The 22,348-nt window shown below is 50.1% G+C and overlaps 3 protein-coding genes across 6 annotated transcripts; 2 read left to right on the top strand and 1 right to left on the bottom strand.

The window, feature by feature from the left end:
* Positions 1-165: 165 nt before the first annotated feature.
* LOC143371217 (uncharacterized) lies at positions 166-4,519 on the top strand. The gene is made up of 6 exons (XM_076816171.1): positions 166-602; positions 931-1,079; positions 1,534-1,823; positions 1,895-1,963; positions 3,531-3,626; positions 3,787-4,519. Exons 1-6 carry the CDS (start codon positions 166-168, stop codon positions 3,826-3,828), a joined length of 1,083 nt encoding a protein of 360 aa, XP_076672286.1. The 3' UTR covers positions 3,829-4,519.
* Positions 4,520-4,687: 168 nt separating this feature from the next.
* LOC143371077 (RYamide receptor-like) lies at positions 4,688-14,898 on the top strand. The gene is made up of 8 exons (XM_076815934.1): positions 4,688-6,890; positions 9,100-9,242; positions 9,766-9,938; positions 10,705-10,909; positions 11,145-11,248; positions 12,453-12,576; positions 12,872-13,044; positions 14,262-14,898. Exons 1-8 carry the CDS (start codon positions 6,628-6,630, stop codon positions 14,640-14,642), a joined length of 1,566 nt encoding a protein of 521 aa, XP_076672049.1. The 5' UTR covers positions 4,688-6,627; the 3' UTR covers positions 14,643-14,898.
* Positions 14,899-17,067: 2,169 nt separating this feature from the next.
* Positions 17,068-22,311, bottom strand: LOC143371075 (extracellular signal-regulated kinase 2). Of its 4 annotated transcripts, XM_076815927.1 has the most exons (12): positions 22,019-22,311; positions 21,103-21,322; positions 20,871-21,001; positions 20,619-20,794; positions 20,405-20,544; positions 20,136-20,328; positions 19,842-19,982; positions 19,592-19,770; positions 19,395-19,532; positions 19,159-19,316; positions 19,026-19,052; positions 18,687-18,822 (listed from the first exon to the last, which is right to left on the bottom strand). In XM_076815927.1, exons 1-11 carry the CDS (start codon positions 22,103-22,105, stop codon positions 19,026-19,028), a joined length of 1,590 nt encoding a protein of 529 aa, XP_076672042.1. In that variant the 5' UTR covers positions 22,106-22,311; the 3' UTR covers positions 18,687-18,822. The 4 variants fall into 4 exon arrangements, with proteins under 4 accessions (XP_076672038.1, XP_076672039.1, XP_076672042.1 ...); XM_076815923.1 differs by lacking the exon at positions 19,026-19,052 and having other exon boundaries at positions 17,068-18,822; positions 22,019-22,283; XM_076815924.1 differs by lacking the exon at positions 19,026-19,052 and having other exon boundaries at positions 17,068-18,822; positions 19,159-19,313; positions 22,019-22,283.
* Positions 22,312-22,348: the final 37 nt, after the last annotated feature.

The raw sequence follows: 22,348 nt of genomic DNA, 5'->3' as shown, positions 1-22,348 counted from the left end.
CGTAGTTCTCGAGTGCTTCTCTTAAAAGTTCCTCAAAAGCTGGAACATATTTCCCAGATTATCGAGTGCTTCTCTACAAATTTAATATATAAATTTGCCCTTCGATTGCCACTCGTTTCAACCCACAACTTGAAACTCGAAAAGGAACGGTGGTTCGCCGAAACGATGGTGCTAGTCGGGGACATGCGTTTCATTTTCATTATCGCTCGTATTTTGGGTTGCGCTTCTCACGTGGTCACCGAAGATGACGTGCAAAGAAGAAGACCCCGCGACGTCTTCTTCACCGTTTCCTCGATGGCTGTGTACCTGTGCACCCTCGTGCTTCTCTACGTCTACGTGCTCATGCACCAAGAGTTAGACACAAAGGGTTTGTTCTTCAACTTCATGAGGGTGTTCCTCATCTACCTCTGCTTCTTCGTCGACTACTCTTTCACGACCTTATGGAACTGGAAGATTCGCGCCGTTCTCTCGCAACTGCGCGCTTTCGATCGAGCCACGAAATTCCACGACGCCTCGAAGCAGAGGAGAGTGCGAGCTGTCTGTAGCGCGATAGTGCTCCTCACATTAATCTATTGGTCGATAGTCGGATACATAAGCTGTAGGTGAGACTTAAGCGCGCACTATCACCTCGCCAGAGGTATTATCAAATTTTTAAGACGCCCAGCTAGACTTGCTCTCCGAGAATGCTACCCCCCCCAACTTCGCGTAAAGTTATAATTCACTTTCAAAAGTTCCGCGAACAGATTAACCCCTTAGAATTCAGACGAAGCGGGGGCTTCGTTTTAGACAGGGCTCATAAACCTGCCGCCGGATAATTGCGGCGCGCAGCCGTGTTCGAGACGAGCTTTTTGATTCTTTCGGAGTACGTCAGTTACAGAACGATTCAAACTGTCTGCGCCGTTTTAATTGGACCCGATTGTTGTTTTGCAGAGTTGAATTAATCGCGCCAATGCTTCGCGGTATAATGTACGGCATCATTTACACAGCGGTGGGTGTACAGATTCTGATATTCGCTGGTATTTCGTTCCTCATCGGGGAACGGTTCCGTCAACTCTGCGTTATACTAACGCGCACCACGGGTGAGTTTATTTTCGAAATACATAAAGCCGGGGCGATTACATCTTTATCTGTTTACCGGCCCCGTTTACGGCTTAGCCGGATCTTCCTCTTCGGCTTCTATAGATCGTTATTTTAATCCACTTCACCCGGTTTGCTTCGTACAAACAAAAACACTGAGCGAATCTGCATTTCATTGCGCCTTCGTTTACAACCTGGCTCACTGTCGCGGACCTTCGCTCCCCGCGAATTTGCACAGTTTGCCCGAGACGGTGCCATGGAAGCTACGCGTGTCTTGCTTCGTGACCGTCGACTCGACCCCAAACTGACAAGGGGGTCTTCAGATTCCTATCGAGAAGTGAACGGCGCCTCGACGGACGCTAACGAGCTGTTTGCTGCCAATTGTTTAACCGCATTTGTCCCTTTATCGCTTCGACTAATGAACGAGCACTCTACCCATTTCGTACCCACTTTCAGCGGAGGGTAAGCTGATAGTGGCGGATCGATTGAACGGCCACTTCACGCTGCAACAGATATGGTGCCTGCACTGCTCCCTCGTAAACGCCACCGAAATGTTCAATTCGGTGTACGCGGTCCAATTGCTGCTGTGGATCTCGAGCATGTCGCTGAACGCGATGTCGAGGATTTACGCGCTGAACGTGTACCACGTATCCGGTTTCCTCAGGGCCAGGGAGACGATGATGGCCATTTTCTGTAGCTGGAACATCGTATTGATCACCATCGTCTGCCATGCGACAGCTTCTCAGGTAGATCCTCTCGAGAGGCAGCGCGAAATCCTTCAGAAGTCTCTTCAGCGACCTATCTGTCATTTGTTCAGGCTAATCGGGTCGGCGAGATCATCTTCGCGCCATCCTCGTCGGCTTCCATGAAACGCGTATTCCTGCAGGTAAGAGGAAGGCAGCAGGTCGCATGGGAAAACGGAGCGCAGCTCAAATATTTTGCCGTCTCTGTGAGGCGAGCCTTCTTATGCCTTTCGGGGAATCGGTTTGCATAGGCGCGCAGTCACATCCTCGCGACTTATTAGGTTGCTGCGAATGAAACGGCCGTTTCTGATTTTTGTAATTTAAACTTTTCTTCGACAAGCCTAATACGTATTTCGTCGATCGAAATAGCCGCCAGCGACTTCAATACACTTCTCCCAATGCGAAATAAGTGCACCAATGCCTCTCTGAAAGAAATCCAGAGTACGAGAGGCAATAAATTCAGCGAATGCAGTTTTTACATCCATTTCTTCTCGAAACACTTTTCCAATCAAAAAGCTATCTAGGTGCTTGACAAAATGGTAGTCTGTAGGTGAAAGGTCGGGAGAATAAGGAGGGTGAGGGAGAACTTCGCACTTCGATTCTGCTAACTTTTTAAAGGTTTGCTTTGCAGTGTGTGGTCGAGCATTATTATGAAGCAATAACACACCACGTCTTTTCATACATGATATCAATTTCTCGACAGTATTTGTCTGAATTTCTGGTCTCACCTCGTTTTAAAGATGAAAAATGCGCAACACCCCTTGCTGACCACAGTACAGACACTAAAATCTGTCGCGGATGAAGATTTGGTTTCGGCATACGTTTTGGGGCTTCATCTGCATCCAACCACTGTGCAGAACGTCGTCGATTGTCATAAAGAATTGATTTCTCGTCGCACGTAATTAGTCTATGACGAGAAAGCAAAGAAGAACTGATCTCCCAGGGGCGGATTTTGTTGTTTTCAGTAAGTTCGCGTGGGCCCCATTTGTCCAGCTTTTTTACTTTCCCCATGGCCTGTAGATTGGGTGAAATAGTTGAATATTAAATATTCGTTCTCATTGCGATTACCTGAACAGTTAGGCGTGAATCATCTTCAAGAATATCTTTCAAAATAGTGTTTTCGATAACTGTTGGCTTATGGCCGGGAGGCATATTTTCGAGGACAGTATCACCAGAACAAAATTTTTTGAAGCAACGCCTAGTGGTCCGATCACTTGCAGTACCATTTCCGAAAGCAGTATTTATATTCCGCGTTGCCTCAGCCGCACTGTGACCAAGTTCGAACTCGTACAAGTAAATTATACGAATTTAACTTCTTTTCCATAATCAGTTAAAACGGTTTTTAATTACGTACACTGCGCAATATAACAGAAATTATACGCGCCAAATCACGTGCGAGACGTGTACTTTTCAAATGACACAAATAAAACGCCATCTGCAAGGGGAAGAGCTAAGCTACAAAGCCGAGAAGTTTAAATTGTAGAAAACGGCCATTTCATTTGCAAGAACCTAATATTTCCTCTGCGCCTCGCCGCCACTGTGCAGCCACGTCCCTGTTCACTTCGACAGTTAATTGCTTTAAATTAATTGCACTCGCTTCATTCTACCCGTTTCACGGACCGTGGCCTTAATCAACAGATACACTCTTACTCGCTCGTTCGCCCCACATCCCGCCACCCCTATCGATTCCAATGGCGTGTATAATTACAGGAGAACCTGGAGGCAGCGGCATACTTTCAGCTGAGGAAGGTGCACTTTTCCACAGTCGCGGGCTTCATACGAGTCGATCTTCCACTCTTGCTTTCGGTAAGGGTGAGAAATCGGTCGGGAATCGATGCGGGGTGCTTCGTCGAAAATACGAACAGGGGTATCTCTGAGCTTTCCTGGTTAATGTTGCTGGAAGCGACTGTGTTCGATCCAATGGTAGGGAGGCTACCTGGAATAATTTCGATCGATCTGTTCGCAGATCATTTCTGCCATGACGACGTATCTGGTGATCCTTTGCTGAGCGACGACTAAGTAGATTTAGTAGATGATCAACTGCTCGAAAGAAGGGTGAAGTTGGGCAAAATACAAGGAAATAAACGTTGAATTGGAAACCAGGGGAATGCATTCTTCCTGTGAGCTACCCATTGATCCTCGATATCAAACGACACAGGGAGTACCAATACAGAAGTGGTTCGCTGGAATTAACAGAACACGCGTGAAATTCCTCCGCCCTTTGTAGTTTCACGCGCTGCTAGACGATACCGCTACCCACTGTTCAATTATGTCGTCGACGCTGTTCGACCCCTCGCTTCCTTCCTGATAGAGAACGGGGGTGGCAGATAAAGGCGCGGGGCAATATAAGACGCCGGTGGGAACGAGTAATTCGTAATCCGTTTAGAGCAAACCACATCGCCTCAGGACTCCCCACAAATCACACTGGTCAGTCGCTGGAACGGGGAACGACTTTGCTAAGGGAAGTTCTATGATGAGTCAGGAAGCTTCTGTCCAGGGAAATACAGTGAATTTGTATCAACGTTTCAGCGGCTCGGATAGCTCTAGAAATCTTGCCCCTTCACCCTCCGTGAATATCATTTCCTACTCGAATCCCTACACAGCCGTGCTTAACTTTGAATTGGTACTCTGCGGGGATAAGTGGTACACCAAGAGGATTCCCTTTGTCCCACCGAGCCCACCCTCGCCACGTTTTAAAGCAGGCACGCAAAGGGCCCGGCCGTGACAGTGAAAAATACACGGGAACTTAAAAAGTGGTGGCGACTAATTGTCCGCGAGGGAGGTTTCGATCGTGAGAGGTTCGCCGCGTGATAGCGTCCGTCAAGCGTTATGGATCGAGGGGATCAAGTCGGATCGACAGTTTTCGAGACAGCGTAGGTGCAGGGTATAAGCAGGGTACAGAGAGAGAGAGAGGACGAGGGGAGATACGGAACGCAGGCGCGGTTGAAGGAACGTGCGCGAGCGATGCTCCACGTCTGTGATGCTTTCAAGAGCTCCGGCGGGAGCTGCGATTCTTCCTTTCAGTTTATCGTGGCTCCGCTTCCGAAACTTCTCGCCCGAGAGCAAGTCCCTTCCGACCGCGGTGGATTTCGATTGTCTTAAACGGATCGCGCGCGCTATCGGAGCCAAACGCCCCGGACTTAGAAGTTTCGCTAGAACACGCGTTCTAACTTGTTGCTACCAAGGAGCAAAGAGGATCGATTACGATGAAACCGAGGAATTTTGGATTAATCATTGATTGCGGTGGAACTTCGATGTCGTTCGGTGAAAAACGCACGTTCCTGTGATCAGAAACCTGCGGGAGATTGTGCTTCCGATGGGACAAAGTAGCACTCCGCGCCGATCCTTGAGCGACGAATATTTCCACGAGTCATTGGCGAATGTAAATATTTAAACCGAACGGTTCGGTTTTAACAACATTTTGGCGGATGCAAATGACGTCTAAACTTCTCCTGTTTGCGTGCAACGCGCGAGAAACGCTCGTCTGTCGGTAAATTCTCGCGGAATGGGCATTCCCGCAGCGCCGGTGCTTATAAATATCCGGACGCAATAATTTTCGTCCGTCTCCGTCGCTGTTTCGCGCAAAGTGGGCGAACTTTCAGCCCCCTCGCGTTTCCGCGTTGCATACTTTATGCGAATGCAGATTTTATCGCACGGTAGAGCAGCAGGTTTGATATCCTCGCGCGCGTTCATCCCCGGCGCTAAGATATTTCGCGGAGGAAACGTCCCGGGGTTCGTGGAAAGTTTTCTCGGAGTTTTCTTACGCTGAAAGAGACATCCGCGAAATTGCTCGCGCATCTGCGACGCATTAGCGGCACGGTTAGCTGCTTCTGCGGTGAACGTGCACATAATTTACGCAACGAGACCTATCGCTGACAGCCTCGGCACTGCATAGACGAGGGTGTAGCGTCCCCTTATATTAATGAAAATTCACCTCGCTCGACAGTTACACGGTTGTTTGCCCGCATCCCTCCACCGGCGCGATACATAATTCTGCGAATTCAATTAATGAAAAGCGATTGAAGGGTCGCGCGCGCCGGGTCCAGCTCGATCGATCCCCAGAGCCCGCGATCGCTCGCCGGCTAATTAAGAGATCCATCCACTGGATACTTAGGGTTGAAGCGAAGAACGTTGCGCCGGGGCAAGCCGCGCGCAATCACGTACACCAATTTCGCTTCGCAAATTAACGAGAGGGGAGCGCCGTGAAATTGGCTTTCCAAATATTTGCAACGCTTGGACACACGCGACGCGCTGGTTCCGGGTCGGTTTCCTGTCCAAACGCGCGAGGGTCCCCGACTAACTTGTTAAAAGGAAAAGTTATCGGACATGCAAATGCTCATGTTTCAATGATGTACACGATCAGCCGTCCCCTTCTGACGTGGCCGATTAAATGGAATAATAAAATAACGGAGAGGCGTGGAGGAGAAGGAGTGGATCGATCGCAACGAACAGTATCCCTGCCACGAATTCCATTGTCAATTGGCGCGCGCGGGGAGCTCCTGGTCCCTTGTGTATCCCTGTAATCGAATCTACTCGGAGGAGGACGGATAAAGGATAAAGCCCGGTGGCTTGAATGTTTCTCTGTTCTTCGACCCCCGGCTCTGGCGTTGAAAAGAACCGCGCTGGGACTGCACCCTCGGGTAACAATTGCGCGCTCGATCCTGGCTGGCTCCTCTGTTGATCCAAGGCCTACCCGGAAGCCTGCGTTTTCCATGCCAGTCGTGGGCGAGGATCGTATCCGTTCGCGCTTCCACGGCGGACCGACGGGCGCGGAGCCGCCTCGAGGAGCTTGATACATCCCCGGATCATGTCGACGAGCGTGTACGAGGACTCGAGGATGACATCGACGGGATTGACGGAATTCAACGCCTCGTACAACGGGACAGCGATGCCCTCCAACGAGAGCCTCCGCGTGGACATCAGACCGGCTATACTCTGGTACTTTTACGACAAGTTCCACACCGAGACCAATTACTTGTTGATCATCCTCTACGTGCCGGTGATAGCGATCGCCGTCACGGCCAATGCCCTGGTCATCGCGGTCGTCTTTAAGTATCACTACATGCGCAGGTACGTGCACGTGTGTCACAGTGTAGGTTCCTATAAAAGGTACGGGTACACGGCGGCAGGTTAGCCCGCAGCTAATTCAAACTCCGAGCGCGATCGCGAGGGCGTCTCGGGGCGGATCAAGGGCGATTTGACTAAATTACGCGGGGAGGAGTCGATTAAAATGTTGATCGAGTGCATGAAGCGTTGATTATGGGGCCGTCGCTCTTGTCGCGGTAGTTTGCTGGCTATCAGGACCTCGCTTTTGTAACAGCGGGATCGATACCCCCGCAGTTAATTATAACTTCGAACGCGACACTTCGGAAGGTCGATTTAGTCCCGCGGAATGAAGGCTGAAGCGGCGCGGCGCCCCGGTATCAACAGGGATCCTCTAATTTTCAGCGCGGAATCCGCTTAAGAATAGCGGGGGAGTTAGAAGCGGCGCTCGAGAGATTAATGTCGCGCCAGACGACCGTGTACGGGTTTCATTTGGATCCGTTGCCATTCGTCCATGTTCTCGATTACTCGTCGCGTCGGTGACGGTTCTTCTGCCGCCCTCCTCCGTGTCTGCTGAGCCGCGTTCCCTCGACCTAGTTCGCGAGATATGCTTAATCAGGCTGCATAGATTATTGATAAACTGCAGATGCACGGGAAGCCAGATAAGACGCGCGTGATGAGCGGCAACGCCATCCGGCAGGATCGCGTGAATGCAAACCCACGTCGACTTCAATTCGGCCGGTAGAAAGTGGCCGTTGCCGAGTGCAGAAGAGTTACGCGACGACGTGCCTCCACGTGGCACGTCGTTCCCAAATAAACGGGACCGCCGTGCTTCCCACGGTTGTGCAAGCGTTAGGTAACCGACGAAACAAACGTGCAGTTGGGTTTCGCCGAAGCGTGGATTTCATGGCATCCGCGTAGGAACCGCGACAGAGTGAAGGATGCGCGTGGAACGCTCTCGGACTCCAGAAACGGCGGGAACGTATAGGCGCGTGCTTATTTCCGATGGCGTCGAAGCGATTCGTGCAAATAAGCCATCGGTTCGGGCTCGTGATGCACGAACGCCACGGTCGGTCGCTGCGTGTTTATTTGCCGAACGAAAATTATTGCCCCTTTGCCTCGAGCAAGTCCAAGGGTAGAGAATTCCTGACACTAACCAACGCGATCCCGCAACGGTAACGATAACTTCCCTTCGGAAACGGTCGATCTTCGGGCGTCGCGCGATGCCCGCCGGCTCGTAAAGGGTATAGCCGGTTCAGATTGTCAAATGTGCCCTTGAACCGAATTCGACTCACGATCATTCGAAAGCTTATTAAAAAAGAAACATTTGTGGCAATTTTCAACTTCGCATCTCCACCCGCAGGGTAGTAAAGGGCAAAAATAGGAAATCAGGTGTTTGCCGAAAAAGTTGGTTTTTAATTTTTTTAACTGCGGCGCACCAAATTGGAAACTCTGAAAAAAATTCAGGAGAATAGTAACAATGATACGTACTTACAGTAAAAATATAATTATAGTGCCAAGACTGCTTCGATACACAATCGGCATTTTCCAGCATTTTTTATTTTTCACAGCTTGGTTTTTCAATTTAAAAATCTGAAACAATTCTGTAATATGTGCCGCGATAACAGAAATGCCTCTGATTTTTTTCAAAATTTTTCATCCCCTAGTATAGGAGAAATTCGGCAAAAACCTGATTTCCTATTTTTGCCCTTTACTACCCTCCGGGTGGAGATACTAAGTTGAAAATTGCGACAAATGTTTCTTTTTTAATAAGCTTTCGAATGATCCATCGTGAGTCGAATTCGGCTCCAGGGCACATTCGACCATCTTAACCGGCTATACCCTTTTCCAATCCCCGCGGCACGCTCCAGAATTAGCCCGCGATCGCTACAATGGCTGGACGAGGAGAAAGGACAGATGGCTTTTATAGCGTGCAAAGAAGCCGTTCGTTTGCTAAAGACTCGACCGCCGCTTGTTCCTCCGATTGAGTCGTGAGCTTTGATACGGGCCCCGGGGTTGACAATGCCGAGGTCGTTTATATTCAGGATGGGGGGTGTAATCGTGGTAGATACCGGAGGGAGACGATTCTACGCGGATAACGAAGTCGAAAATACGAAACGTGGCTATTCCCTGCGATGCCTAACCCAGACCTCGGGTTCCCGAGGGAGTGGAGCGGTCCACCCCTCCCCTGCGAAGGGTGAAGATGGAACATATGCGAGAGCCTTCTGATTCGCAGCGTTACCAATTACTTCGTGGTGAACCTGTCCGTGGCTGATCTCCTGGTGACCGCGATCTGCATGCCGGTGGCCGTCAGCCAAGCAGTCTCGATCGTGTGGATCCACGGGGAAGTTATGTGCAAGCTGTCATCCTACTTGCAGGGTAATAGCTCGGAGAGATTGCCTCTACGCACCCGTTGCTGACTTAGCCGAACGAATGCAGACGGTCGTTCGAACCGCGACCGAGCGATATTTTTCGGACGCGACCTGCTTGCACCGATGAGAATGCGCGAGCCAGTGAACGAGAAAGAAATACAACCGCCGCGAATTGCCAGAATGTAACGCCTTCTGCCGGCAGAAAGGCCGAGAGTCACTCTGGCTCATACATAAAAGATTCACCGGAGCCGTGCGCGTCGGTGTGTGCACGTGTGCCGTCAATATATCCGTCGCTGATGTGCGATGCTCTCCCGACCCCCAACCGTAGATGCAGGCTACACCATTTCCCTTCGTTCAACGCGACCTTCCCTCCCACGCTCGATCCAGATGCCATCTGACCGAATAAAGTCTCTCTAAAACAGTCTCGTTCTCGCGAGATCGGGTCCTCGGCGCGCGTCGAACGAGCGAATTTAAAGGGACGACGACGATACGCGGCGTCCGGGCGCGCTGATAACCCGGCGCTTTTCTAGGTGTTGCCGTGGCCGCCTCGGTTTTCACCATCACCGCGATGAGCATCGACAGGTACCTGGCGATAAGGAGTCCCATAGCGTTCCGACGGGTATTCAATCGCAAAAGCACCGTCCTCGTTATCGTCGCCCTTTGGATGGTAGCTTTGATCATCTTTGCCCCCATGCTGAGAGTGGTTTGTATAATATCCGACGAAATATTCAAGTGTCTCTTGTCGCTTTAATGGTAAACGCTTTTCGCTCGTAAATATCGAAACGACTTCGAGGATTCTCCGTGCCTTCGCTTTTTAGTTTCCCCCTTTTTCTACCCCCGGCGTGGGTCGTGCTTTATTTTTTCGTTACTCTGCCCGCAAAGGCTCGACTGAATTAAGCCCTGAAGATTGGGGACGGACGTATAATTCTTCTGAAAGTGTCAGCTTCCTCCCGCCGCTCCGGATACGAGTGACATAAGATGGGCGCGTGGGATCATTGTCTCCGTGAAAAATAAATGCCGCCCAGTTTTCCCGAGGGAGCAGCACGATTTGTTAATATACAACGACACCGCGATTTCTCCGTTCGCTTTGATAAACTCGCGTCTAATTGCGGGCATTGTGCGAGCTCCTCGAACCGAGCACCCTTGAATCCATTGGTCCATGGAACCCTCGTCCATTCTTCTGCCACTCCCTCGATCGCAGCAGTCGTTTCTGTTTATTACAATTGCCGGAATAGAGCTTTCCTCTGTAAGGCCAACTTGATTTTCTCGGAGCGGAGGCACGGGGCATTCGATGTGTCGTTTGAAATAATTATTACGAGCGGCGGCAACATTAACGCGTCCATAACGCGAAGGCGATTGTAAGAGCAGTCCGACGCGAGGGAAAGTTTGTCGGGGATAAATCTGCTGGCAAAGATTTGTGTGCCGAAAGACAGATCGACGGATGAACGTGGTTGCAATCTTTCTCCCAGATGACCCTCCACAGTCCAGGCACGGAAGTCGGCAACATAACTTTCCACGGATCCTGGACAATGATGGGAAATTTTTCACGGTATACATCCCGCGTGTCCCGCTTGCCACCTGCCCTCTACATTTGTTCGGAAGATTTCAAGCCTCTGGGCATTCGAGCGCATCTTTTCGGGGCTGTCTGTTTCGTGCTGGTTTATGCCATTCCCGGTAAGCCCTCTGTGATTAATGGCGAGCTCCACTTTAACATACATCTTCCCCTCGTGCCCTTTTTCTCTCTACGGAGGAGACAAAGGCTAAGGGATGCTTGCCTATGCTCGCCTAACTTCGCGGCCATCGCATTATTCGCATTCGTGACTCTCCCAAGAAAGGAATCGATCGTTTTATCCCCGGTTCCCTTTTTCCAGGCACAGTTCTTAAGTTGCCTTATTTGTCTTTCCTCTAGGCTTCGTAGTGATACTGTCCTACTCCATGATGGGCCGAACGCTGTGCTCCCGGAGGCCTCCGTTCGATTGCGACAGCGTGGAAGGAAGCGCCAGCTCGCAACAGGTCAGTGCAAACTTCCCTGCAACGTGCTAACACTGCAAAACGAGTATTCGGTTGCAAGGGAGAATGAGCTTCCCCGCGAAAGTTAAAACTAGAGGTCCCTATTTCGCGTGTACACGTGTAGTAAACGTATCCGAACTTCAATCCGTGTAATTTTTAATACACGGATACCCGTGTATTTCTATTACACGTGTGCACTTATATTTAAATTGGTTTGTCACGATTAATTTTGCGATTGCTTAGCCAAATACTTACATACCTCCATCGCAACTGTTGAAATTGCATTTAAATTTATTTTTCTTGAAGTTTCTATAAAAGTAATTAAGTATTCTTATCGTAATTAAAAAAAAATTATAAAATGCAAAACGCGTAGAAGCCCAGTAAATGACGCATAGTTTTAATAAGAATTGTACTTATTAATGTTTGCTTAATTCGCGTAACTAAAATATAGGATATTAAAAGTGCAACTACACTCCATTTAAATTTGTAATTGACATTTCTTTGCCTAATGGTCATTCACTGGTATGCGGTCAATTACTGGATGGTTTACCCTATACCAACTAAGCAATCGCAAAATTAATCGCCAATGAACCAATTTAAATACACGTGCACACGTATAATAGAAATACTATACGGGTATCCGTGAACAGAAGTACACGTGTACTTATAATCTGTGTACCTAGACGTGTATTAAGAACACGCACTTTTAATTCCTTGATACGCGTTACACGGTACACGCGAAAAGCCACGACCTCTATTAAAACGTCAGGCGTGGAAGCGATCTACGCGTCTTAATTGAATCACATCGAGCCCATTGCCACGCGATACGTATCAATTCTCCAACTTTGCTTCGTTAAAGCCCATTCAGCAGCAGTCTGGTCAACGTCTAGAAATAGCTGGAGCTGGGCGGGAAGAGGCCTTCCATTCAGCCACGTTCATAATTCTCCGTGGACAGACTCCTTCGCCTGTCTTCCTCATTTTTCCTTCCTCCAGTTCGCGCGCCTTATTCGGGAATGTCTGCTTTTCCACGGCTGACGGGAACAATCGCTACCCACCGGCCAGATTTTCATCCGGTGGTCGATGGGTACGCGATGTCCATCAAGCTCCGCGGCTTTCCCTATAATGCTGATTAGACGGAGGATTGATCCCAATCTAAATCCGTCCGCGTTTACAACCGCGCGCAACTGCACCGCACTTCTCTGCCCAGAGTTTCCGGCTGGTACGTGAGAGACGGCGAATTGCTTGGATATTGCTGCTGCTGGCGGTGCTCTTCGCTCTGTGCTGGCTACCGTACAACGTGCTAATGCTCCTCATCGACCTGGGCGCAGTCGGTGAGTGGTGGCCCATTGATGAAAGTACGGCAATTGCCACGCACCTTTTAATTGAATTCCCTTGTACTTCCGATAGCTGATAGCAGCGTATAAAACGTAGATACATATATGGACACCGATAACTCGATATACAATCTATCCCCGCTGGCGTCCTTTCCGGGGACGAGCGAAACTACCCCAATAGTAGTAACTCTGATAGCCACTTGGCTTTTCATCGAATTACCCAGTGAAAAGGATATAACCAGTTCCACTCGGCGTGGAACACAGGCACAAAAACGCCTAAAATTGTTCGCAGAGAAAGGCACAACCACCACGGACGTCCTGTCCTATTGCCTGTTCCTGGGACACGCGAACAGCGCCCTGAATCCAGTTGTCTACTGCTTCATGACCCGCAATTTTCGGCGGAGCGTGTCCGAGATCCTTCGACGCGGTCCCCACGGGCTGGCGCGTCGAAAACTTCGTCGCAGAGTAAGTGTCAGCAGTATGTGCCTCTACGCATCCGAGTCTACGTATCCCAATTCGGAGGAGCAGATCTTCACCGCGCGTTAGCACTGTGAGTCTTGAGGGCGATACGTAAAAACGAGCTGGCTAGTTTCTGCCGAGGGAATTTTGATAGCGTGCCGAGACAATTTTCCTCGACACCTTCCACCCTTTGTTTCGCCCCTCTAGTGTACTCGGTTCACGATTCCTTTTTCACGAGGGGAGCAGAGTTCGTACGATTCGAGGATTCCCCGAGATTCGTTGCGAATTTATTTACGAGAGCCGCGCGGCTCTCCGGTATTCAATGGATTAAATCCCTGGACAAATTCTGAGAGGAAAAAAACTCGAAGCCGAACCGTGCGAATTCTTTTTTTCCTTTTAATTTCACCGGCTCCGGTATCCTACGCCAGTGTCCGATAAAAAACCCGCAAAAATTGGACCACTCAAGCGTCACAGAGGGCTTCAGGTTTCGTTCGATGGAATGACAATCCCCGGGAGTTGTTTGATATAGTGTCGGAGCGTGAAATCTGCATCACCGCGCGGAGGCGGTAAAAGAGACGGGACGGAGGGGGATTGCCATTGTCATTGCAATTCTCGCGGAACACGAGAAACCCTTCTTCCCTCCGGCGGCCCTTGGAATTTATATGACGGGGGCGTGAGCCCGCAATTTACGAGCGCGCCGAGGACTGTGGGGTATCGCGATTTCATCAAACCCCCAATATGAATTCCCCGCCTAAGTTCGCGGAGATATAGCCTCTGCGTGACGCGTGTCCGCACCAGCGGCCGCCTCGCGTTCACGGGCAACCGAATTAGCCGGGCTTCCGTGCACGCGCGATAATAAAATCGCGTCGATTTCACTCGCTGAGAAAGCAAACATTTACGCGCGAGGATGCATCGTTCAACGTCGCTGGCTCGGTCCCCCAGGCCTTCGAATCCTGTAAAGTTGTTGCTTCCCGTCGCCTCTCGCCTCGCGGACTCTTGCGAGTTTCCCCTGCGAAAATGCTTCCCTGGCTTCTTCGAATCACGATCTCGTTTAAGCGCGAAACTTCTGTTCTATAACAAGAGACTCGCAAGAACGCCGACGGACATGCTGGAGGTATGTACGGAGGATTTATCTGTGGGAAGGATAAATTTAGGAGGGAAGCGATAAGTTTAGAATATGTTTGATGTGCTACACCACCGGTGGTCCTGGCGTACTGTTTCAGAGTGTTCAGGGAACCGCCGTGATCGATGACATGTGCGCAGGGTGCAGTGCTGGCGGTGGCTCGATGAGACGGGGGTTCGTACGCAAACGAGGGATGTTGCCAGGGTGCGGATGCGGGCTGCAGATAGGCAGTCACCACGCGGTTCTAGCTTTGAGAAGGACGGCCACGTCGAGCAGCGGCTACGACAGCTTCTACAGCAGGCACAGCCCCCATCGCCGTTGCTACATGCTGAGGAGCCTCCGCGAGGGGCCTCAAGCGGCGATCAATCAAGCACCAAAAGCTGCCAAACACCAGGAAACGCGGAGCGAGGAGAACGACCACGAGGCGAAGCAACCCCACGTGGACACCGTCGTCACTACCGACGAGCAACGTGGTTCCTAAACGATCGGACGCAGTAATGAAGTAGACTTTTATCTCGGGCAGTGTTCGATACGCGGACGAGGCGCATCGGAAATCGGTGATTTATCGAAATTTTATTTTGAATCAAAACGTTGAGTTTAAATAAAAGATACAAATTTTATTCGTCACTCGCATAAAGATAACTTGGGTTACCTTTGCTCGACAACGGATAAAGATAAAGTATCTTTTAATTGATACGTTATTTAAATCATTTTTTATTTAGATAATGCTCCACTCTGACTCGGAGGAGTGAAACTCACAAGGGAACATCCCGAAACTGAAAATTCAAAAAATTTTGAAACATTGTGAATATGGAGGGAAATTACTCCTGATTATAACGGAATTTTTGTTTGCTGCCCAAATTCACTCTAAGGGGGTGTAATTGACCACTGAAAATCCGGTTATTTTCTGATTTTTGTTATAACTCGTGAATTGTAAAATAATTTTTTTAGCAAATGATAGATCTAGTTAAAAGAAATAACTTTTGTCTTGAAACTTTCTTTCTATCTCTTACATTCTGCGAGTTATAACACAAAATCGATAAACAGCCGAATTTTCAGTGGTCAATTACACCCCCTTAGAGTGAATTTGGGCAGCAAACAAAGATTGCGTTATAATCAGGAGTAATTTCCCTCCATATTCACAAAGTTTCATAATTTTTTGAATTTTTGGGTTCGGGGTCATCCCTTGTCAGAAACGCGACGATGATCGGGGGTGACTAATTTGCACCCGTTGCTTCCGATATATATCCCGTGTCGATACGTATTCGTCGCGCGAAACGCGGTGAGGCGGATCGAGGATTATTTCACGAGTGAGTTTACTCATTCGAATATCCTCTTTTCTGATTTCCTGGGGGTACAGTTCTTTGGCGAGAGTTTCTTGAACGTGGAACGTGGGAATGGTAGACGGAGGTAGTTAACGGGAGATTAAACGGAAGGGGTATGTTTGTTAGCCCGAGTGGAGGGCGAAGAAAGGGACAAACAGAGAGCCTGTTACAGTTACGAAAACGTCGCTCGCGCTCCACCCGTTTCAACCACCGTCGGCAGAGCTGCCGGCGTAAGGGCGGATAAGAAGCCGCGTGGAGTGGAGACGCGACCAGAACGAGCACAGCCGTACGTCGGCGGTCTGTAAACATTTGTCCACGGCTAACAAACGCTTTCGTCCCACGGGCTGACGTCGGCGGCGCATTACCCAGCTCGATTAAATTTCAATTGAATTGGTCCCGATAAAAACGCACCGCGAATAGGAGGGGGCGTATAATTTTCAGCGAGGTTCAGCGAAAATTCGATGCTCCAAAAGTAGGACAACGGATTGATATAGACACGTTACCCCTCGACCCTGTGAATTTTTCAGCGGGCGCGATGCATCTTTGACAAGCTCGCTATTTTTATTCCCAACTGGCGTTGTTTGTGGTAACCGAGCGATCCGCGAATAATTCTGAAATCGAGCTTCGGTTCGTTTATACTCCGCGTGGATCGATCTGTACGTTTTATTTAAAGATTTCGAGCGCCTTCGTCTAATCCGTTGCTAAAGGGCGACGCACCTGTCGATGAACGACGAGGGTCGGGCGCAGGTAGCCGTGGGTAATACGGGTCAATGGGATTCTTCCCGAGATGCGGAGAGTCCGAGGAACTCGAATCGCTGAGGGTGAAAGAAACGTGATTGAATGGAGAAGGGGGTGTCACGCGTGGGTGGTTGGCACACTTGAACGCTCGCGGCGCGAACATTCGCCCGACCCACGAAACAAACCGCGCGCGTTGTGAGCTCTGGGGTGGAGAGAGCCTCCTCGATACTTCTATGAAAACGTCTGTATCGATCTGTGTACATCGCGCAAATATCGCTCGACGCTATAAAAAGCTTGTTCCGGGGAAAGATGTGATTTATGATAGTCTGGAGACGCGTCAGTGATCGAGGACGAGCAGGCTGCCGTGCATAAAGTCGCCGAGTGCTTTCCTTTGAGCAAGGTGGAGCAGACTCGAGGGACAGGGGGAGGTTTGTTAGCTGCGCGAGGAAAATTATATTATCTCGTGTGAGAGCTGGATAGCAGAGGGGTCGGGTGCGACTTTCCTCTCAGCGATCTTTTGGATCCGCGAATAAAAAACTGCTGGGTATCAAGAGCGCGTGACTCGAATCGAGCCGCTAGAATGGAAAATGGGATGATGCGAGGACAATAGGTGTGCTCAATCAGCAGCTCATTTTCGTCTTTCACCGCGCATTCCCACTTTCCGCCATATTAATATATGCATGTGTATGAATACAGAAGTGTGCGGAAGCGTTATCAGAATGATGATGAATTAATTCTTCACTATTAGTTGACAATCCAACATGGAGGATCTTGGGAAGGGCACGTTATTGGCTAATCTGGAAGGCTGCGCACGAGCACACCTAATGTCCTTACATCATGGAAAATGGGAAACTCGGCTGTCTCGTTTCCCGGCGCAAGGGGTGCACTCGCTGCGATAGCGCCGCGGAGGCAATCGTGGAGCTTTTGATCGGGACGCGGAGAGCCAGGGAACGAGTAACAAGGTAGTACGTTGGAGATTAGACCGTATCGCAATCAAGTATATAGAAAAACAAGTATATTACAAAGGAATTTACACGCTTAATTGTCAACGGATACACGATTGCCGGGAAGAAGGAAGGGTGGACGCTTCTGTGGCTTCCACCCTTCTGGCCCGGCGTCAATTGGCTTCAGCTTACTCGCGCACTTTTTTGTCTCGCATTATTGCATTCTCGCGGTTCACTCGAACTCCAACGCGACCTCTAATCAGACTTCAGAGATTATCTTCCCCTCGATTGAATTTTATATCCAAGCCGACGGTTCCGAGGAGAATGAGGACGAGAGTCGGCTCCGCGAAGCAGGCGAGATTGAATTTTGATTATTTCTCTTTTTCGTACTCTCCTAATCTCTCTCTCTCTCTCTCTTTTTATCCTTATCCTAAGGTTATAAAAAGACCGTATTTCGCAAGATTCTTCTTACCTAAGAGCTTAAAGTACCTTTCGCCACGGGATCGTTTATAGGTTTGCTATCGTTTGCTGTTCTTCGTAAAGAGGCTCCTGGCAGTTTCCAACCCCCCTACCCCGTGGGAATCTGATGTACCGATCGTGCGGCATCGTTACGGTTTCATTGATTTCTTGCAAAATTGATTTAGGAACGTTAACTCGTCTGCGCGACGCTTCGCAGCTTCCGAGGAAAAGAACGGCCGCTGTTACATACGTTTCGTATCCCGCCGGAACACGTGTGTGTGGTACTTAAACGATCATCGATCCTCGGTAACTTAACACATCGGGGGTGCGTGGGAACTTGAGTGGCGTTGGATAAATTGGCCGGGACCAAGCCGATCCGCAATGATTTCGAGAGCTCCATTTGCCTAAACTACTCGAGGGAGGGATTCGTATAAAAATATTCGTCTGTGTCCTCTTAGCGTCGGAAATCCAATCAGTCTGCCGTCGTTCTTTCCCCCGAAAGCTTTTGCCCAGCGATATTCTACCATCTTATAGCTCCGGTTCGTAAGTCCTTGTAGGCGGAGGCCGTTATCACGCCGTGACTTTGCCTGTAGCCGTCCAGTGGCCGTGAGTCGCGCACCGACGGGGTCGATTTCTTTTCACCGGTGGCATTCCCATCGCTGTGCCTCGATTGCGTCCTCGCGGCGTAGCTGCGATTCGAATTCGCGTTCCACGATCGGTTATTACCGACCAGAGGGTAATTCGAAGGCTGCGGTCTGTCGATGTTCCCAGCGTCGTTCCGCAGGATTAGTCGATCGTCCGCGTTGTTTCTAGCTCGATAGAGAGGGGACGATTTCTCTTCGACGCGCGGCGGTACAGTTTGGTTCAAGTAGTTCCGGATGGCCTGGCTCTTCGACGAGGAATGGCACGAAGCGTACAAGGACTCGGCACTGTTCGCGTTACTGCTATTGGCATTTATGCCGTTGCTGCTGCCGCTGGATCTGAGGTAGTAGCGAGCCACGTTATTCGACGTCCTGGCGAGGTACTTGGTGTGACCATTGGGACTGTCGCGAGCAGGCGAAATCTTCTGGCGGCTCTCCTCGCGCCAGCTCGGTTCCGTTGCGAGTTGAGCCGTGGCGCGGACCTGCTTACCGTTCCTCCGTAACTTCGTCCGGCTACCTTGGGCTAATTGGCCGAGTCTCGCCGCCGGTGCGCACTGAAATCGTGAGTTTCCACTTAGGGAGAGGGAAATGCTTAAAGTTCTGCGGCGCGTGTGATCCGCGGAAAGGAACATCGAGACACAGACAAGCCGCGGGCAAAAGAAATCGCTCGGCACGGTTGTGGGGAGAACACGAAGAGGGGTACGGGTTCTGTGTGCGAGAAGCGTGAATTGTGGGGGCTTATAAATGATTACAGTACCTAAATGAATCCCACGCGACACGTAGCCTGTAACCATAGAATGGTCCGTTTACTCGTTTGCGGAGAGCACGGCGGATTGTAAATACTGAGAAGACAGAGAGTATTGAGAGGACGTTTTAAGCGATTCCCTTACCACCGCTACTTGGTCGGATTGTATGGAACGCTGCGACTTTGACAGCGGCCGTTGCTGCTGGTTCAGGTACAGGCAGCTTTTGGTTGCGCTGGGCGTCAGGTTGCTCGCGCTGCCATTCATTAAATTGTACGTGTACTGCGTCGCCACGCTTTTAGCTGCTGGATGTTGCAAAGCCTCGTCAGCGTGCGCAGTAAAAAATTACGCGGATATTATTTAGCTGGATTAAAGAGAATTACCCGTTGGTCGAAGGTTCTTGACGCTAGCGTGCATCTGCGGCTCCATGGAGGTGCTTATCGTCCTCGTCTTCGTGATACGTTCGCCACTGTCGATTTGCGACTGCCGCGACGTCTTTCTGCTCGGCAGCTGTGCACGGGCTAAACGAAAGGTGGACCGTTCGATCGATTTCTTTCGACATGAACGCAGTTTCATTTACCTTCTAAGCAGGAAGGTTCGTACACGTTGCTTCTGTTCCTCTCCTTGCGTAAATCTTGGTACGAACGCGCAGGGTCTCTGCCAACGGCCGCGTCGCCCTGACCAATCACGGGGTTGCAATTATCGACAGCAGTTTCCTTCCTGATGTGCTCCGAAAGTCGCCTAATCCTGGACTTGGACCTGTCGACGAGCCACCCTTTTAGCTGACGGAGCTAAATGGTCCCTTTAGCCACGCGGAGCGGTTTACTCACATATTTTTATGCTTTCGATGCTTCTCGTCCATCATCGAGTAAAGCTTGTTTCTGTACTCGTCGACGGAGAGCTGCACATCGTCTCTGAGCAGCGGCACCACGCTGGATCCTCGTTCTGGCTCGTTGCTCCTCGTGTGAAAACTGCGAAAGAAATCACCGTCGTTAAAGAAATAATCCACCGTTTATCGCGGGGTTCGGAGTGGGAGGGCTCTGTGATTGCACAGAGACAAATCGTTAAGGTGAGGATTGCGAAAGATGCTTGATGGTCAAGGGATCGTTGAAAGTCGTACGCACTCAGCCACGTAAGGGTGCTCCAAAGCCTCCACGGCCGTTAATCTGCGATTGGGGTTGAAGACTATCAGGTTGCCGATAAGGTCCAACGCCTTCTCCGACACCTCCGGCAGCAGATTCTTCAAAGAACGCCTCGGCCCGCTCGGTGTCTTCTCCAACAAATTAGTCCCGTAGCCGGCGCTAACCGAGATCAGATCTGGAAAGTTCGCCCAAGAAGATCGAGCATTCGCTGCCTTCCAACGTGCACCCTAAATACCATCGGTGGGAATTACCTTGCTTGGTAGGTATCGGCAGAGTGGCCATTATCCTCTCCACCTGATTAATCGTCGACGAGCCAGGGAACAAGGGCTTTCCAAGAAGCATCTCGCCGAGGATGCAACCCAGGGACCACATGTCGATGCCCTTCGTGTACCTAAGTGTCATCGGTAGCCAGAGGAGGATAAAAACTCATCTGAAATCGAACCACCTTGAGAAACAGTGGAATACCTTTTGGATGCGATGAGAATTTCCGGTGCCCGGTACCAGCGGGTCGCCACGTAATCCGTGAGGGTGGGATCGCTGGCGGTCTCGCCATCCCCCTCGCCGATCTGAGTGACCGATCGCGCCAGACCGAAATCGGCGATCTTACAGTGGCATTGGGCATTCAATAAAACGTTGGACGGCTGAAAATGGAATATGAACGCGTGACTGTGTGCTCGAGACAGGTGTCAACGAGAATCGCGCTGAGATCCGACTCACTTTCAAGTCCCTGTGTATCACGTTCCCCGAATGAATGTATTTGATCGCCTTAAACAGCTGATACATGATGAAGACCTTGTGGATGTCCTTGAGGATGTTGCCCTTCTTAATGACGTTGTGGAGATCGGTTTCTGGGGAAACGGGCCGAAACGTGTTTCAGGCGAAATGTCTGGGAATCGCCGCGGGCACGTGACCTCCGTGGATTCTCCTCCTCGGACCGGGTTAAACTCACCCATGTACTCGAACACGAGATATATGTCCCGGTCGTTGTTCGCCTTGTGCAGACCGATCAGTCGTATGATGTTCTCGTGATTGGCGAACGACAGTAGGAACATTATCTCGCGGAACGTCCGCTGAGCGTCCGTCTGGTTCCTGAACGCGTCGAAGATCTTCTTCACCGCCACCGTCTCCTTGTTTTTCTTGTCGATTGCCTTCCATACTATACCGTATGCCTGCGAAACGAACACGTCGATCACGGGCGTCGCTCGCTCCCCGCCGTTTAACAGAAGCTTTACTCCGTATCGTCGTTAAGTGGTTGTTACTTCCGGTACCCGTCGTCATGATTGTGACTGTTAACGCGGGGCACGAGTATCGATTGACCCCGGCTATACTTTTACGCGATGTAGGCACCGCAACCACCGTTATTGATAGTTTTACGTATATACGGCAGCTTTTTTTTCTCGGATGTTCGCGTCGCTCTATAGATCAATATACCTGTCGTCGTATAAACAATTTTGTACAATTCCTTCGGCGTACATCTACTCCGATACCGGGGTTCGGTAGCTTAAGTTATCAGGTAATAAAATTCTTTTGTTAAAACTATTCAAGTGACCGTTTCATTGTGCCCGCACGATACGTATTGATTAAGTGCACACACGCAGTATCTATCACACGAGAAAGTTTCAGTTCGATACCTCCGTTTTCAAATAAAATGAGCGCGTGTGGACACTTGAGCAAGACGTATGATTACCCTTCGGTGAATCTCGCGGGGGACATTAGTGTACTCTAATTAATATTAACGCTGACAATTCTGACAAACGTCCAAGGAGCAGAAGCACGTAAGGGATCACGAGTATCCCTAAAAGGATCCACAGCTTAAAGATTCCGGAAAAGCCAAGAAAACGTGGACGGAAGTGAAGAGACATTACCCCTTTGCCGAGGCGTCGGACGATGTCGTAATGTTTGCTGACGTGCGTGTCGATCTCCAGAACCTTTTCGGTGTTCTTCGACGACATCGTGACGGGAGCTTGACGGAACTGGTCACTTGTGATCGGAAGGATTACAGTCGCACGAAAATTTTCAGCAGACGGAAACGGCGTTCACCGACCGTAACGCATTCACATCTTTCCACATCAGGAAGGAAGGCTCCGCTCGAACAGTCTGTTCATTCAGCCTTTGACACATCAATGCGGCTATGTTTGTGGAATTCGCACCAGTCACTATGACTACTCACGGTTTCTAACGACATCGCGTGACGG

The sequence above is a fragment of the Andrena cerasifolii genome, chromosome 7, assembly GCF_050908995.1.
Source record: "Andrena cerasifolii isolate SP2316 chromosome 7, iyAndCera1_principal, whole genome shotgun sequence".
Lineage (NCBI taxonomy): Eukaryota > Metazoa > Arthropoda > Insecta > Hymenoptera > Andrenidae > Andrena > Andrena cerasifolii.
Note: the sequence above shows the minus strand (reverse complement) of the source record. Positions and strands in the feature narration are given on the sequence as shown.